This window comes from Ovis aries, chromosome 19, assembly GCF_016772045.2.
Source record: "Ovis aries strain OAR_USU_Benz2616 breed Rambouillet chromosome 19, ARS-UI_Ramb_v3.0, whole genome shotgun sequence".
In the NCBI taxonomy this organism is placed as follows: Eukaryota; Metazoa; Chordata; class Mammalia; order Artiodactyla; family Bovidae; genus Ovis; species Ovis aries.
Window position 1 is genome coordinate 35184452 of NC_056072.1, and position 15161 is coordinate 35199612.

Genomic DNA, 15161 nt, shown 5'->3' on the forward strand with positions numbered 1-15161 from the left:
TCTTTTGTCATTTATATTTTGATGTCATTATCTTAAGAAGTTATTACCACAGACAAGGTCACAAAGATTTACGCCTAGGTTTTCCTTTGAGAGTTTCACAATTTTATTAGCTTGTACATAGTCCTCCAATTTTGGTCTTGTTGAAGGTTCTTTTCACTCTTATGGCTCCCTCCGATGTCCCCATAATCTTGTCAATTTATGCATTAGAGATAGCTGGGATTTTGAAACAGGGGTTGCACTGAGCCTCTAGATTAATTTCGGGAGTACTGCCATCTCAAGTCTTCACGGTCTATGAACATGTGTGTGTTGGGGATGTGCCATCACTTCCTGTTTGATCTTCAGTGCGGGTCACAGGGAAGAAATATGCACTCTCTCAGGTCTTTCCTGGGCACATGCCTAGTCCTGCACGTGCCGGTGGCCTTCTAGGTCCTCAGAAATGTACTGAGCCTCTTCAGAGCCCACTGGTGACATTTCACTCACCCGATTTCCTTTGCAATCTTCTGGCCACCCCTCTTAATGGTTCCAACTAATACTCCTGCCTCAGCACTGACTGCTGGTTATTTTTACCACATGCCCAGGGGCCGGGGCTCCCCTTGCTGAGCAGACTGGACCAGGTCAAGTAAATGCAGCTCTGTGGGTGTGCCCAGCCCATCCTGCTCACCTCACAAGTTACTAGGCTTGTGGGGTTTTAATGCTGCCATAGAGCGGGGGAGAGAGAAGTGGGACCTCGGGTAAGTTATGCCAGAAAGGTCACTTTTCTTCAAGTGTTTTCTTGAAGCAACACTCCATGGGTTGTTACCAGTTATTTCCTAAGATTCCAAAAAAGCTGACGGTGATCATTTTTGCTAATGGTCTCACTGCTTTAATAGAGGTGCCCATTTTCACAAGCCATTATTCTGATGTTCTGGTGGTGGCGGTTTAGTCTCTAAGTTGGGTACAACTCTTGCAGCCCCATGGACTGTAGCCTATCAGCTTCCTTTGTCCATGGGATTCTCCAGGCAGGAAAACTGGAGTGAGTAGCCATCCCCTTCTCCAGGGGATCGCCCGACCCAGGGATCAAAACCCGGGTCTCCGGCATTGCAAGCAGATTCTTTACCAACTGAGCTACCAGGGAAGTAAGTGATGTTCTGGAGGTACTTCATACCCTACTCCCTTTGGAGTAAAGTTTGAGGGGCAGGGGCGCTCTGCATTCAGAGTGGTTCACGATGCTCTGTGAGTTTTCTCTGACAATGAGTGAGTAAAGCTGCAGCCTTAGGGAAGTTGAGGACTGTTTGATAACTGAGCACTGGTGGATGTGCCTGTAATCAAGGGGAGTGATCACAGAGGGATCACTGTTCATGGAGCTGTTACTAGATATGGTCAGATAACCACAGTGCACATCCCTGACCGTATCTGGTAGAGCTGAGGGTGCTCAGGGAGCCGCTGAGGTCTGAGTTTCTTGTTCGCGAGAACTGCAGCTGGTCCCGATGTCCTGAAGGGGCCCCAGTGCCTTACAGCTGGCTCTTCTCACCCCAGATGACTTGCCAAAGCCCCAGATCATCACTCAGCCGGAGACCATCACAGCCGTGGTGGGCAAGGACGTCCGCTTCACCTGCTCGGCCGCCAGCAGCAGCAGCTCCCCGATGACGTTCGCCTGGAAGAAGGACAACGAGGCGCTGGCCAACGCCGACATGGAGAACTTCGCCCACGTGCGCGCGCAGGACGGGGAGGTGATGGAGTATACCACCGTCCTGCACCTGCGCCGCCTCACCTTCGCGCACGAGGGCCGCTACCAGTGCGTCATCACCAACCACTTCGGCTCCTCCTACTCGCACAAGGCCAAGCTCACCGTGCATGGTACGCCGCCTTTTCCTGGGGGTCCGGTTCCTGCAGGCCACGCTCGGGGCCTGCTCTGTCATCCATCTGGAAATGACTAAGATGGGAGGCGTCATTCTGTCACACGCTGTGGCCTGGCTTGGGGGAATAGCAGATTGTAGGGTTTATTCTCAGTGGATTCTTTTGGGGTGATGTTTTTTTAATGCAGTTATTATGTAAAGTAGGCTTCCCTTGTGGCTCAGCTGGTAAAGAATCCACCTGCAATGCGCAAGACCTGGGCTCAATCCCTGGGTCAGGAAGATACCCTAGAGAAGGGAAAGGCTACCCATTCCCAGTATTCTGGCCTGGAGAATTCCATGGACTGTAGAGTCCATGGGGTCACGAAGAGTCAGACACGGCTGAGCGACTTTCACTTCACTTTCATTAAAGTAGATTGTAGGTAAGGCCAAATCTTGTATTTTCTCCCCACTCCCACCCACCACTTATTATCCTCCTCAGCCCAAGATGCCTGGCAGCCAGATTCCAAGTGCACCCCAATGCTGGGGAAGCAGCTGCCCTCCAAGGAGACAGCCCAGCATTGGAGCTGGTGGCCAGGCCAGTGAGCTATGGGCCAGTGACCCGGGAGCAGAACGGTCTTGCGGATGTCTGACAAGGATTTTTTACTCGGCAGCCAGCTCTAGAGCCTGTCAAGATGGCTCTCTTCAGGGCTGCTGTTTCTTGTAGTGAGTTTAGGGTAGAGAGAGGTAGATAGCTTGAGCAGTTAATAGCACTCTGCCCTGCAACATAGCAAGATTCTCTTGATTTAGTAAATCTAGTTAAATAGTTCCAGCACCAAGGTTCCTAAATGGGCTTTCTTCAAGACAGAAGAGCCAACCTCTTGCCTTCTCCAGGGTGAAGGCATGTCACGTTCCCTGCCATAGCACCTGGCAGGAGCAGATGTTTTTCAGGCTCCCTCAGGGTGACCAAAGCAGGCAGGTAGGCATCAGGCCCTGGCACTTACGGGGTATCCCTATTCAGACGTCACCACAGAACAGACAGTAGGACAATGTTTCAGGGGAACCTTCCATCGAAGGGGTCCAAGCCAACCTTGTGTGCGCAATGAGAGGAAGTGATAACTGCTGCCTGTGTGGCAGGAGCAGTCGGCGGCGCTCAGAAAGCCCTGCTCCTGGTTCTGGTGGGGGTGGTCCTAGGCAGACGCTGCACGAAGGGCAGTGAGTGGCGAGCTGACACTCGGGAGTGGGGGAGTCAGTCCGACAGAAGCTGCTCCCAGCCTCTGCACGCAGCGTTCCACAGACGACTCTGTCTGCTCTGCAGTGTTCCCTTCCTTCACCAAGATGCCCCATGACATCGCCATCCGGACTGGCACCACGGCCCGCCTCGAATGTGCCGCCACCGGCCACCCCAACCCCCAGATCGCCTGGCAGAAGGACGGAGGCACAGACTTCCCTGCCGCTCGGGAGCGCCGCATGCACGTCATGCCGGACGACGACGTGTTCTTCATCACGGATGTAAAGATAGACGACATGGGGGTTTACAGCTGTACCGCCCAGAACTCGGCTGGCTCCGTTTCGGCCAACGCCACCCTGACTGTCCTAGGTTGGTACGCTGAGTACATGTGTATGTGTGTGAGGGAGAGATTTTCTTACACATCATCGGGACCTAGAGGCACGGTTCTCAGACTGTCCTGTGGAGCCTGGGGTGGGGGAGTGCAAGAGGCGGTTTTTACTTTAAGCAAAACAAGTGGTTCCCTCTCTTATAAAAACAAACAAAAAAAGCCATTGAATTAGTCTCCACAGAGCTTAGGTGTGAGACTCTGAAGAACTGCCCTCTCCTCAGGCAGGCAAGGTGGGTCAAGAGGGACAGACATGGGCCTGTCACCGGGCAGTGTGAGAACCATGGGGGTTCTGTGGCTTGAGGTCAGTTCATCCCCAGACAGCACGGCTTAGTCCCTCTGGTAGAAAACCTAGCCACTCTGATAAAAGCTCCCAGATGGCACTGCATGACGCGTTGGATTGTCCTTGTTCCAGGAGACAGACAGACCTAGAACAGCCGAGGCCCACAGAGAAACGGTGACACCCCTACTTTCTTGCAGAGACCCCGTCCCTGGCAGTGCCGCTGGAGGACCGCGTGGTGTCTGTGGGAGAAACAGTGGCCCTGCAGTGCAAGGCGGCCGGCAGCCCTCCGCCCCGCATCACCTGGCTCAAGGGGGACCGGCCCCTGAGCCTCACCGAACGCCACCACTTCACCCCTGGCAACCAGCTGCTGGTCGTTCAGAACGTGGTGCTGGAAGACGCGGGCCGCTACACCTGCGAGATGTCCAACGCGCTGGGCACGGAGCGCGCGCACAGCCAGCTGAGCGTCCTGCCCACCCCGGGCTGCAGGAAGGACGGCACCACCGTGGGCATCTTCACCATCGCCGTGGTGTGCAGCATCGTGCTCACCTCCCTGGTCTGGGTGTGCATCATCTACCAGACCAGGAAGAAGAGCGAGGAGTACAGCGTCACGAACACAGGTGAGCCGCTGCGGCGACTCGCAGGGGAGGGGAACGGCCAGGATGTTTGGGAAGGAGGCTAGAGAATGACACCATGTCATCTTTGGAGAATAGCACGTTTTAATGGGAATACTCTCAATGCAAGTCCATTACGAACTGTGCAGGTTTCTGAGCTTTGGGCTTTGCTGCTGTGTGGGTTGTGGCTGCGGGGATTTCACCGGGCCATTTTTCTCTTGGGGCATGGTGATGAGAAGGGAGACACTCTCCCAATGGCTGGGTAAAGTCAGGCTAAGCAGGTGCCAGGAGGGCTTCCAGGGCACAGCTTGACAGCGGCTCCCCGGCGCCCACGTCTGCTTGTGTCGTCACCACAAAGGATCAGGACCCCTGGTGTGTGACCATCTTGTCTCCTTGCAGATGAAACCATCGTGCCCCCAGATGTCCCAAGCTACCTCTCTTCTCAGGGGACACTTTCGGACCGACAGGAGACTGTGGTCAGGACGGAAGGTGGCCACCAGGCCAACGGGCATCTGGAGAGCAACGGTAGGGCCTCAGCCCAGGTGCATCCTCTTAAGCACGGGGACCCTGCAGCTTGGATGACTCAAGTCTGCTGGTGGGTCTTCAGGGACTTAACCTGTGCAAGTTCCACCAGGTCTCTGTTGGGTTTACCATCTCCTAATCCGGATAAGGTAGGACTGCCTGCAGGAAGAGCAGCAAAGACGAGACCACTTCAGACACACCCCCCACCCGCATTCCTGGAGCAGGGAGACTGCCCAGGCCTGCTCTTCAGTCTCAGAGTAGGAACTGCCCCCGGGAACGGGGTGGGGGAGTGAGTTTATCCAAACAAGAAGTGCTCACCGTCATGGCACCATGGCCTGCCTGGTGTGAAGGCAGTGTTAGAAAAGGGGCCTCGTTGGACCTCTGGGTTATCAGCCCAGGAACAAACCCCTGGGAGGAACCTCTCAAGTAGTGTCGCTGTGCTGGCTGCCTTGCCCGCTCTTTTCACACAGCGTCGTCTGAAGTGCTAAGCCCACCTCAGAGGAAGGGCGTCTAACCGGATGGGAGTCTGTTGCAGGTGTTTGTCCAAGAGACGCAGGCCTCTTTCCCGAGGTGGAAGCTCACGGTGTTCTGTGCAGGCAGCCCAAGCTGTGCGTCGGGTTCACCAAGGAGCCCTGGAAAGTGGGGGAGAAGGCTGACGGCCCACCCGGCCCCCAGAGGACAATGGGTACGAGCAGCTTTCCTCAGGAAAAAGTATTTAGCTCTTGAAGTCAAAATTTGAGTTGACCCACTCGCTACAGGAAAGTTGTGGGGGGAGACAAATAATTGATGTCAAACCATCTCAGAATTTGGCGCTCAGTCTATAAACAGGCAGTGTGGCCTGGCTCTTTTAAAATCCCAGAATAGGTTTCTTAAGTGATACTATGGTGTGTTAAGCCTGAGTTTAGATTTTTAAGTGACAGAGGTGCTTCTTTACCAGGGCCACTCTGACACTAGGTGTCTAATTGTTCAAGAGATGGCTGGCACTGCACACCACCTCGTGCACACCGGATTTTCCCCTGGGATCAGTGTATCAGTTCACACTCTGATTAAGAAATTGATCTGAAGCATTTCAACGTGGAAGACCTCTGTTCTTCACGAGTAGCTTGGTGTTGGCCACAGTCATCCTTCTGTGAACGGACTTGGGAGGGGAGGTGTCTACGGAGGGTGACGAGAGCAGGGCTTGGGCCTTACAGAGTAGTCCAGTGATGGTTCTCCGTCTCATCCACAGAGCGCGGCGGCCCAACGGGGTGCGGTGACTGCAGCGCCGACGCGCTCAGTTACCCCCAGGAGCCCGCCTGCCGCCTTCAGCCCGGGGACAGCAGCCAGCCAGGAACCTCGAGCAGCCAGGAGCCCAGCTCGAGTGAGCACCCGCACTCTCCACTGCATGCGAGCAGGGGGCCCCTCTACCCCAGTAACCACGACAGAACGCGGGCCGCCCTGAAGAGGCCCGCGGCGCCTCTCGATGGCAAAGGTAAGGCGCTGTCCCCCGGGGGTCGCCCTCCAGTGGGGGTGTGTGGCCGGGCTGACGTGGCCTCTCCTTTCTCCCCTCCTAGGGGCATCCTCTTGGACTCTAGCACGGCTGTGTGAGCCGGACTCATTAGACCTCCAGCCTTCATCTGTGTTAACTGCAGGCAAGCCTGAGCTCACGGACGCCACCTCGGGCTCCCCTGACGTGCCCGGTGAAGGCCAGCACTTGCTTCTTTCCAACGGACACATCCCCCAAGCCTGTGACTCTGGTTCCGAGTCCACCCCCCTGACAAGACAGTCCCCCGGGAGACGGAGCACGCCACTGCTGTTTGCGCCGAAAAGCTAGGACTTGTCTCCCTCGGCTCTCACGGCGCCTGCAGGAGAGAGGTGGGGGAGGCCACGAGGGAGCCTGGCTTCGGGCGCCACTGATGCTTCGGGCGTCACTGACTTGTGCACAGTTCTCCCCTCCACGTGGAGCGGCCAGAGTCTGGAAGGGCTTGCAGTGGAAGCACAGAAATGCAAGAGGCTAGCGTGAGCAGAAGGTAGAGAAGTGCTGGGTACCCCTGTACATAAGAGTCTCAGAGATGCCACATATATTATATATATCTTTTCAGAGGCTATTTTAATCTTTAGTGCATGGTTAACAAAAATCATACAATGTTGACAATATTATTTTTCATACCTGGTTGCTGTTTAATTTTGGAGGGGGGGATAGTTCTGGTGCCTTAATGCATGGATGGAGTTCCTTGAAGCTACAAACCACATTTGTTCACAGGAGGTTTTGGTGGTGGGTGGAAAGGAGGCGCCCTGGCTTGGTGCAGACCCTGGGATGCTTTACCACCAGAGGCTGTGTTTGCAGTGGAAGCAGCTTCCTGTTATGGTTGCTTGTGTGTGGACAGCATTGCGGGGACCTCCCCGTAGAGCTCGGAGGGGCAGACGTCACATTCCTTCACGGTGAAGGCGTTCTCGTAGGTTTAAGTTCTTTCTCTAACAGGTGGAATACAGGTGGTTAATCCACTACAAGCAATTGGTTCCAACAATTAGGATGCCTTTCTTCCTTCTGTGAGAAAGGCAGATGTGGTCTTGTCAGTATCATTCAATGGTCATTTGAGGCTTTTTAATAAGATAGAGGCTGCTGGTGGTGTCAGTACCTGTGGATTTTTCAATAGTGATGTAGTTCTGCAGACATAATTAATATTACATTGGCCTTAGGGGAGAAAAAAACCCGAGCCCTCGCTTTTCAGGGCTCATACGTCTCTACTGAGGATCCAGAGCACGCCTGGCCTTGTCCTTCCCTCGCCCAGATGGCCCCGGGCTTGGACTCTCAGAGATCAGCCCCTCGTCCTGGGTTTTGGGGATTTTTGCACTTTTTTTTGAGACCTGTTGCTAACCATCTTGTGAGTGCCAATGTGTATTTCAGGAAAAATTACATTGAAACAAGGTCCTTAAAAATCTCAGAAAGCCAAGTTCCTTTAGCCAAAAAGCTGAAGGGGGACGTGTTGATGGAATGGTTACTTACCTATGTTAAATTTCACTGCCAGGTGTCACCACTGTTCCAAAAGGTAAGCACATCTAGAGTTCTGTTCTCAACAGTTAACTGATTGTTACTTCCACAAAATATGTGAATTTGCTGCTTCTGAGAGGCAATGTGAAAGAGGAAGTATTACTTTTATGTACAAAGTTATTTATTTATAGAAATTTTGGTACAATGTACATTGAAAAACATGTAAAATATTGAAGTGTCTAACAAATGGCATTGAAGTGTCTTTAATAAAGGTTCATTTATAACATGTTAAGTGTGCGGTGGGTTGTTTTAGACCTACATAAACAGGATGAAGCACGGCTGGTTAAGTTCCAGAGACTGCCTCTGTAAGGGAGTCATCCTGCCCCAATTAATTACCCTTTCACTTCTTGAAAAGGAAAAAACACTTAGTCAAAGCAACTATATACTATTGCTCCAGGGAAGACATGCCAGCACCAGATTCCTAAGATTTCTCTCTGAATTTTTCTAACACCTGGAGCTTATTAGTCAAGCTCCAGAATGGTGACCTTACTTTGTCTCTTCGATTTCCAGTGTAGAGCTTAAAATTCCTAACAATGAACCTTACTGATTAGGAAGGATGAAACCACCCTATTTCCAAAGCCAGCCCCAGCCCTTGCTCTGAGTCTGAAACAGTGAGAGAGGTCATTGACGGCCCACCTAGTCACTGAGCCGAGACTGGGTTCTCTCTCACGAGACACCACATGAGCAGCTGGACACCTCTCTGTAAAATAATACAAGTGTGTTTATAGGTGAAATCTGATGGTCATTAAGACCAGCAGCTTGGTTACCCAGCAAGGATGCTTGCCGTGCACCTGTAGTTCATTTTACACAAAGCTGTAAGCTGATGCAACTAGAATTAACCCAGGGGAGAAACCCGCCCACATCCCCAGCCTTTTCCCTAACTCTCCTTCTAGCCATTCTCTTAAAACTGTAAGCATCTCTGCCTTTGGCTGACTCCACTATCAGGTGGCAGGAAATGAAAGATCAGATACAGATCAAATGAAGGCTCTGAAAGGGCCTGGACTCAGCATTACCATGCTTATTTATTAAGGGGTTGAGGAAAAAAATGTTCAAAGTACTGCTGTGGACATCATTTTCTCTCTCAACTCTGGCAAACGAGCCGATGACGTCACCCCAGCCACCCTGCAGCGCGGAAGACATGTCCTCCATGTTGTAACCCGAGCGGGACTGGACTTCCCGTTGTTCAGATGGCTGGACAGCTGCTCACTGGAAGGGAAACTCTTCTCACAGCAGGGTCCCTTCTTGAAGGGAGGGGCCATCTCTGATTCAGGGGCGCTCTCTGCCAAGTTCCAACAGGAAGCTGCGAGTTTGGTCGTAAGCACCAAGAAAGATGAAACCTCCTAGACTGATGGCTGCCATCCGAGGGAAGACACCTGCAAATAAGCTGGTGGGAGGCAACAGGAGAGGTTTTTAAAACCTGTGTGTGTAAAAAAGGCTAAATTCCAACACCCACAGCTCGCTCAGCTTAGCACACCACGCTCATTAAACCCCGCATAGCACTTAGACGTGTGTGTTTCTTTTCAGAATGGCACTTACATTCCCAAGCAGACTTGCTGGAGCTGGAGCCCAGCTGTCTGCTGGCTGAAGTGGCCGAATACCAAACAGAGCTTACTTGTGAGCACCCACCGCTAAGTCCAGCAGTCAGTCCAAATTCACTCAACCCCCACAAAAGTTCTGTTAACAACTCTCACACCATTTGTGTCGAGACACGATGAAATGGACTTTTTAATAAAGCTGTCAGTGAGCTGACTCCTGGGGAAGGCTGCAGCCCCGACACCTTAGACCTGAAGTGGGCCCTGGGCGTTTCGGCAGATTACCAACAACTCTCCTGCTCCTCCCCGTGGTTCACTTGGTCCCATTTTGTCCTTAAATCCCCACTTGGGGAATCCAATCTCCATGGATCCTGTTTTCTTTCTCTTCCAATGAAGGGCAACACAGATGGGTTGTTCCAGCTGGGAGGGGAACAGCACCTTATTTTAGGTTTTCTCCCCAGGCACTAGGGAAGGCCAGTCACCATCAAAGTTGCAACTTTTGAATAAGCAAAGAAATGCAAAGTAAAAGAACAATGTTACTGGCGTTGTAAACTGGGCAATCATTGTTTAATACACTCCCAGAGCAACGCACAGTTATTTGTTCAAAGATGGTCATCGTGGTTTCGCTGATGAAACAAAAACTGCAAAGAACCCACTCTCAGATTACAGATTCTGGTACAGGAGACAAACCTGGGAGATTCTGCAACTGAAAAATAAGGTTGTCCACAGGGACTCACATGGCAGACAGACAAAATGCGTTCTAAAAGAAGTCATGTTTGGGAATGCATGTAAGAATTAAAGATTTTAAAATTTAAAAAATAAAAAACTAAAATTAAAAAAAAAAATAAAAGAAGTCCCAGAGCAGTGTAATATGACTGCATGTTGGACAAACACGGCTGACATGTGTCCTCAACTTTCTGAGGAGACTTTCCTCGCCTATGTGTCTGTAATAATTGAACCTTTTTACCAAAAGTATTACTGGTATATGCAAGAAACAAAATTACACACTCAGAACTAGTGAATTCACTACTAAAAATACTTTGGGTCAGATCTAGGGAGGACAGCTGAAAATACATTATGCCAACGGGAGCCTGGAGTAGCCTTGACAGTCTGGGAAACCTTCATGCTCAGCTAAAGGGAGACGCGCCAATACCCAGACAAGAAGGAGGCCTCACAAGGGCAGCCTAGTGCACAGCTGCCCAGCTGCCCCCTGTCAACTGCCAGGAGAGGCCAGCTCCCTGCTCCTCAGACCACCCCACCACGCAGCCCTCAGCACTTCTGAAGAAAACAGACTCGAGAGGAGTTCTGGGGGTTGGTGGTTTAGTTAGCTGCGAATTTAACTCACCAACTAAAATGATACCCCAAATAAGAACCTCTTTTTCTTGTCCACATGGAAATTCTACAGATGAAAACACATTTGTAAGGAAAAAGCTGTTTAGCCCAGCACCCTGCAAATTGTTTCTATATGAGGTGTCCCTGAATTTCTGCATTGAGGCCCCTAGGTCCTTCAGACCTGGAGAACAGCTTCACCTCCCAGCCCCCACCCCACAGAGACATGCTGGCCGGGAGGGCACGGGGCTGAGCTGCGGAAACTGCACTTGCCACAGGAGCCTCCCTCCCCGACTTGTTTCCACAGCCCGAGTCTCGTTCCGCTCCCGCTGCTAAGGAGCTCGGCTGCTCCACGCTAGGGGCAGACGGAAGCAGTTTACGGCTTCACTAGATGACAGCTGAGTCTGTTAACATCATTATAGCCTTAACATAGAATCATTTGTCCAGTGAGCATCCCAACCAGATCCAGACACGGGGGCTGGAGCAGAGCGGAGCCTCACTGGAGGGACCACACGCGGGAGAGCCGGCACCCCGGGCACCACGTGAGGGGCTTGGCAGAAGCGGTGAGTGCAGGAAGGCGCAGGAGAGACACACAGGCCAGGCAACGAGCTGGAGTGCGGAGCAGCGCCGGATGAACAGGCTTCCCATCTGCCTTCGGCCCGCTGCGCTGGACGAGCGTTTGGTATTTTCATTTGAGAAACCAAGTTGCCTGCGGGCACATCTCCCAAGTCTGTGCCATATGGTTACCCCCACCCTCCCCAGAGTGACCAAAGTGCGTCACTGCTTTAACGGATGCCGAGAGCTCAGCACCAGCCCTGAGCTGGGCTTGGGGCGTGAGGGGTGTGTGTACATGTATGAACCCTCTGCAAAGCCGGCAGGCATTGTTTCAGGACCACCAGGAGCCCTGGGGACTCTGCGCGGAGGACAGAGGAAGCAGCAGAAGCCCAGGCCCACTGTTCAGAACAGCTGCCCACATTGGCAGGGCCTTTGCTTCTTTGCCTTTTGTTACAGTTCCCTTGTCAAATTATTTGTCTCTTATCACAGTAATGAGAAGCTAATGAACACTCTGCTAAGGACCGCACTGGGAGCCCAAGACTCAAGAAGCTTCTGGAAGATCAGATCCCTTCACAGGGCTGACAGCAGGGACAGGGACAGGCCCTCTGCATGAGGATGACACCCTGTCTCTGCCTGCAATCCTGGCGTGGCCCCACGAGGGAGCACCCAGTGACGCCACCACCAGGACAGGGAAGGTTAAGTTTTGACATCTCAGGGAAACCCCTCCTCCGCAAGCTTCTGGTGCTGCGGTCCTGTCAACAAAGCCACCCTCACACACAATACCAGCTTCCTGAAGACGGCTACAGCCCCACTCAGACTCCACAGGGCTACGGTCTGGGGCAGAGACCAACAGTTGCCAGAGACTCTTAAGAATGATACCGAAACAGATGGGTAAAATTCGGCATTCTGACATGATGACCTAAAACAGCTATTGCACGCAACCCCTCTGTGTGGCCCAGTCACTATCTGAAGCCCAAGGAGTCTTCCGGGCTACTTCATAGCTCTTTTTCCGCGCCCCCCCACCCCCCACACCATTTCTTTCTTCAGAGGAACTAACATCAAAATCGACATGTCTCAATTATGAGCAACCAGATTCCTACGTCCTCACCATCGACGAGCAGGGAGTCACTCACTCAGGACAGACGGGCTACGCCCCTGCCCTCCCGGGCTCGCCCACTCCTCAGGTGGCCCGGCCTCGTCCCCACACCCCATGTCCTTCAGGCATGCAGCCCCCACCGCAAGGAGGCACAGTCACTGAGGCCACACCGCCAGCTGCCATGAACAGAGGACGGGGCTCTCCTGCAGAAGCCCCTCGCCTGGGCCTGGCTGACCTGTGCCAGGCTCCCCAGACTCAACCAGCTGCAACAAAACCTGCCAAAGGGACACAAAACTAGCCACAGAACCGACGGACACGGCTCTGTGGTGAGGCGGTGGCACTACTGTGGCTTGGCCTGGTGACCAGGCGCCCTTCAACCTTCCCTGAACGGAGGCGGGGCTCTCAGGAAAATCCCTGGAGATGATTCCAGAGAGAACCATGATTTCACCCGTCTGTACAGATCCCAACCTGCAGACAGCTTTGGTGCCTAGTCGCTTAGTTCTGTCCCATGGACTGTCGCCTGCCAGGCTCCTCTGCATGGGATTTCCGAGCCAAGAATACTGGAGTGAGTGGCCATTTCCTTCTCCAGAGGATCTTCCTAACTCAGCGATCAGCCTGTGTCTCCTGCACTGCAGGCAGATTCTTCACTGCTGACCCACCGGGGAAGCGCCTGGACAGGTTTGCATGTTGTAAAAGCAATACTGAAATAGCATTTTAAAGACAGCTTTGCAGGACACCATGCTAGAGTATGAAGCACTTGGCTGACAATACAAAGCTGTGGGCTTCAAGGGAGGTGTCACACACTGAGCTGTGTTGAAGGTGGTAACTAATAATAGGTAAAAGTGTCCCAAACCACAAATGCTTTCTTCTAACAACGCTACCTTCGTCACTCGGGTCCTACCTTACACAAGCGGACGCTGGCTTTCTCACTGCTGCAGCCCAGAACCGGCAGGGGCCGCACACACGGACATCACCCAACACTGAGACGGGACCCACCGGCTGCAACACTGCGTCAGCTCGTCCGTGTAACAGCACCTCACATACGCAACATCAGACATGACGTCTTCTACGATCAGGACGAGCAGAAGGAAGAAGGGTGGGTGTGCCTGACACTGGACTAGAGGAGAAGGAGGGTGGAGAGGCTTCCCCTCCCGGCCTTACCCCGACAGCCCCTGTGTCCGCCAAACCGCGTGCAGGGCAGAGAGGATATTCCCACTTGCGGTGCTGGAACCAGCCTGCAAGGAAAGACAAAGCGAAGACGTCATCTCACAAAATTCCCCAACCTACTTAGAGCTGGCTCCCCAACACCCTCCCCTAGGACAGCTTCAGGCAGACTGGGGAGTCGCTAGGGAATCAGCTCCCTGGCTCTCGCTGGACTAGAAGCCCTCACATCTGAAGCCGCCAGCAAGCACTGATCTGGCCCAAATCCCACCCGAAGCAGCTTTTCCAGGTGAGTTCTCTCATCATCAACCGATGAGCAGAGCTTCCCCAGACAATTCACATACAACTACTGACCAGGAAACCAATGGGAAGCGGTGTAATTGCTCTGAGAAGGGTGGGGAGTAATCAGTATAATGGTATTATGAAACTTCTCTCAGTGGCTAATGCACACATCCAATAAAGAACACTACGTTCAGTTTAAAGCTGGCTTTGCCCTACGAAGCTTCATACTGCGATTTGACCTTTCAGAGTCATCGTTTTGGTTCAGGTATGTTCCATGGACTTCTCTGAAGTCTTGATGCAGTTGTTTTTAAGATAATTTTTCTTCATGGCATTTGTTAACAGTTCTGAAAACTGTCCTAAATCATCTGGTGAAAGCTTAATAAGCATGATATAAGTTCAGAGCCTCATACTTGCTGCCTGGCGTGAAGCAGGCCAACTCTCTGAGCCTCACGACTGTCACCAGTAAAAACAGGGAGTTTCTGAAAAGAGTATTACCAGCCAGAGGCCCTACCAGCCCTACCTGTTCACATAATATGGAGGAAAATGATGTCAGACAGACAGCCATCACAGTGATTCCTGTGGACAGTGCTTTGTCCAAAGGCAGCTCCATTCGTGATTCAACAGGCAGCGTAAGGCTGCTAACTTACAGGTATTATTGCCACCTTTGTTCACTGTACATACACATAAGCCCTGGCCCTAATGGAGACAAGCATCTGTTTTGTCTCCGATACATTATTTTACCACTTACCTTTGCCAACATGATTCTTGTTTTGGCCACGTCCAGAGGCGTGGTGACTGCAGCTGCAAAGCCACCTGTGGACATAAAAACACGCCACACACGAGTGAGGCATTGTTTACCACGTCACATGGCATTTTATAATTTTTATTCTAGAATTCCTCCTAACTCCGCCAAAAATACTTCTTTATGATTACATCCACTTGACTGATTCCAGAACAGGAAGCACACAGCAAAATCTTTACCCACATGCTCTGCTGCATGGCAGTGATGTCTCAGTGCATATCAGAGAGGTGACGGGATATTTTATATGCTCAAGTTTAAAAAAGGGCCCCGCAATGCATCTTGCTCTCTTGGGAAGAAGCTCACAAACCTGTGTGCATGGGGGGATCTGTGGTCAGACCCCGACCCGTCTGAGAGGCGCCGCCGCACCCCCATGGGTCTCAGGGGTCCGTGCCTTCCACGGGCCTATCCTCTCTGACTCCAAAGCGCTGCTGTGGTTTCTGCTCCAAGGCAAAACTGCCAAAGGGAAACGTGTATTTCTGTGGGGACTTTTGGTATACATGGCTGGGTTTTTAACGGTTAAGAGAGTACGT

At 52.2% G+C, this 15161-nt stretch overlaps 2 protein-coding genes across 10 annotated transcripts in view; one reads left to right on the top strand and one right to left on the bottom strand.

Moving 5' to 3' along the window:
* LRIG1 (leucine rich repeats and immunoglobulin like domains 1) overlaps positions 1 to 8100 on the top strand; it is a 114263-nt gene extending 106163 nt beyond the window's left edge. Inside the window, exons 13-19 of one of the 3 annotated variants that reach the window (XM_012099707.4) lie at positions 1516 to 1836; positions 3130 to 3411; positions 3908 to 4327; positions 4721 to 4846; positions 5379 to 5528; positions 6072 to 6314; positions 6397 to 8100. In XM_012099707.4, coding sequence (XP_011955097.2) covers positions 1516 to 1836; positions 3130 to 3411; positions 3908 to 4327; positions 4721 to 4846; positions 5379 to 5528; positions 6072 to 6314; positions 6397 to 6656 — 1802 coding nt within the window. In that variant the 3' untranslated portion in view covers positions 6657 to 8100. The other 2 variants (XM_042235984.1, XM_027958185.3) reach the window with 2 other exon arrangements.
* A 777-nt stretch (positions 8101 to 8877) lies between these two features.
* Positions 8878 to 15161, bottom strand: part of SLC25A26 (solute carrier family 25 member 26) — a 142080-nt gene continuing 135796 nt past the window's right edge. For 4 of the 7 annotated variants that reach the window (XM_012099223.4, XM_012099222.4, XM_012099221.4 and 1 more), the window contains 3 exons: positions 14578 to 14642; positions 13548 to 13621; positions 8878 to 9258 (listed from right to left, as the gene is read on the bottom strand). In XM_012099223.4, coding sequence (XP_011954613.1) covers positions 9141 to 9258; positions 13548 to 13621; positions 14578 to 14642 — 257 coding nt within the window. In that variant the 3' untranslated portion in view covers positions 8878 to 9140. 7 annotated transcript variants of the gene reach the window in all.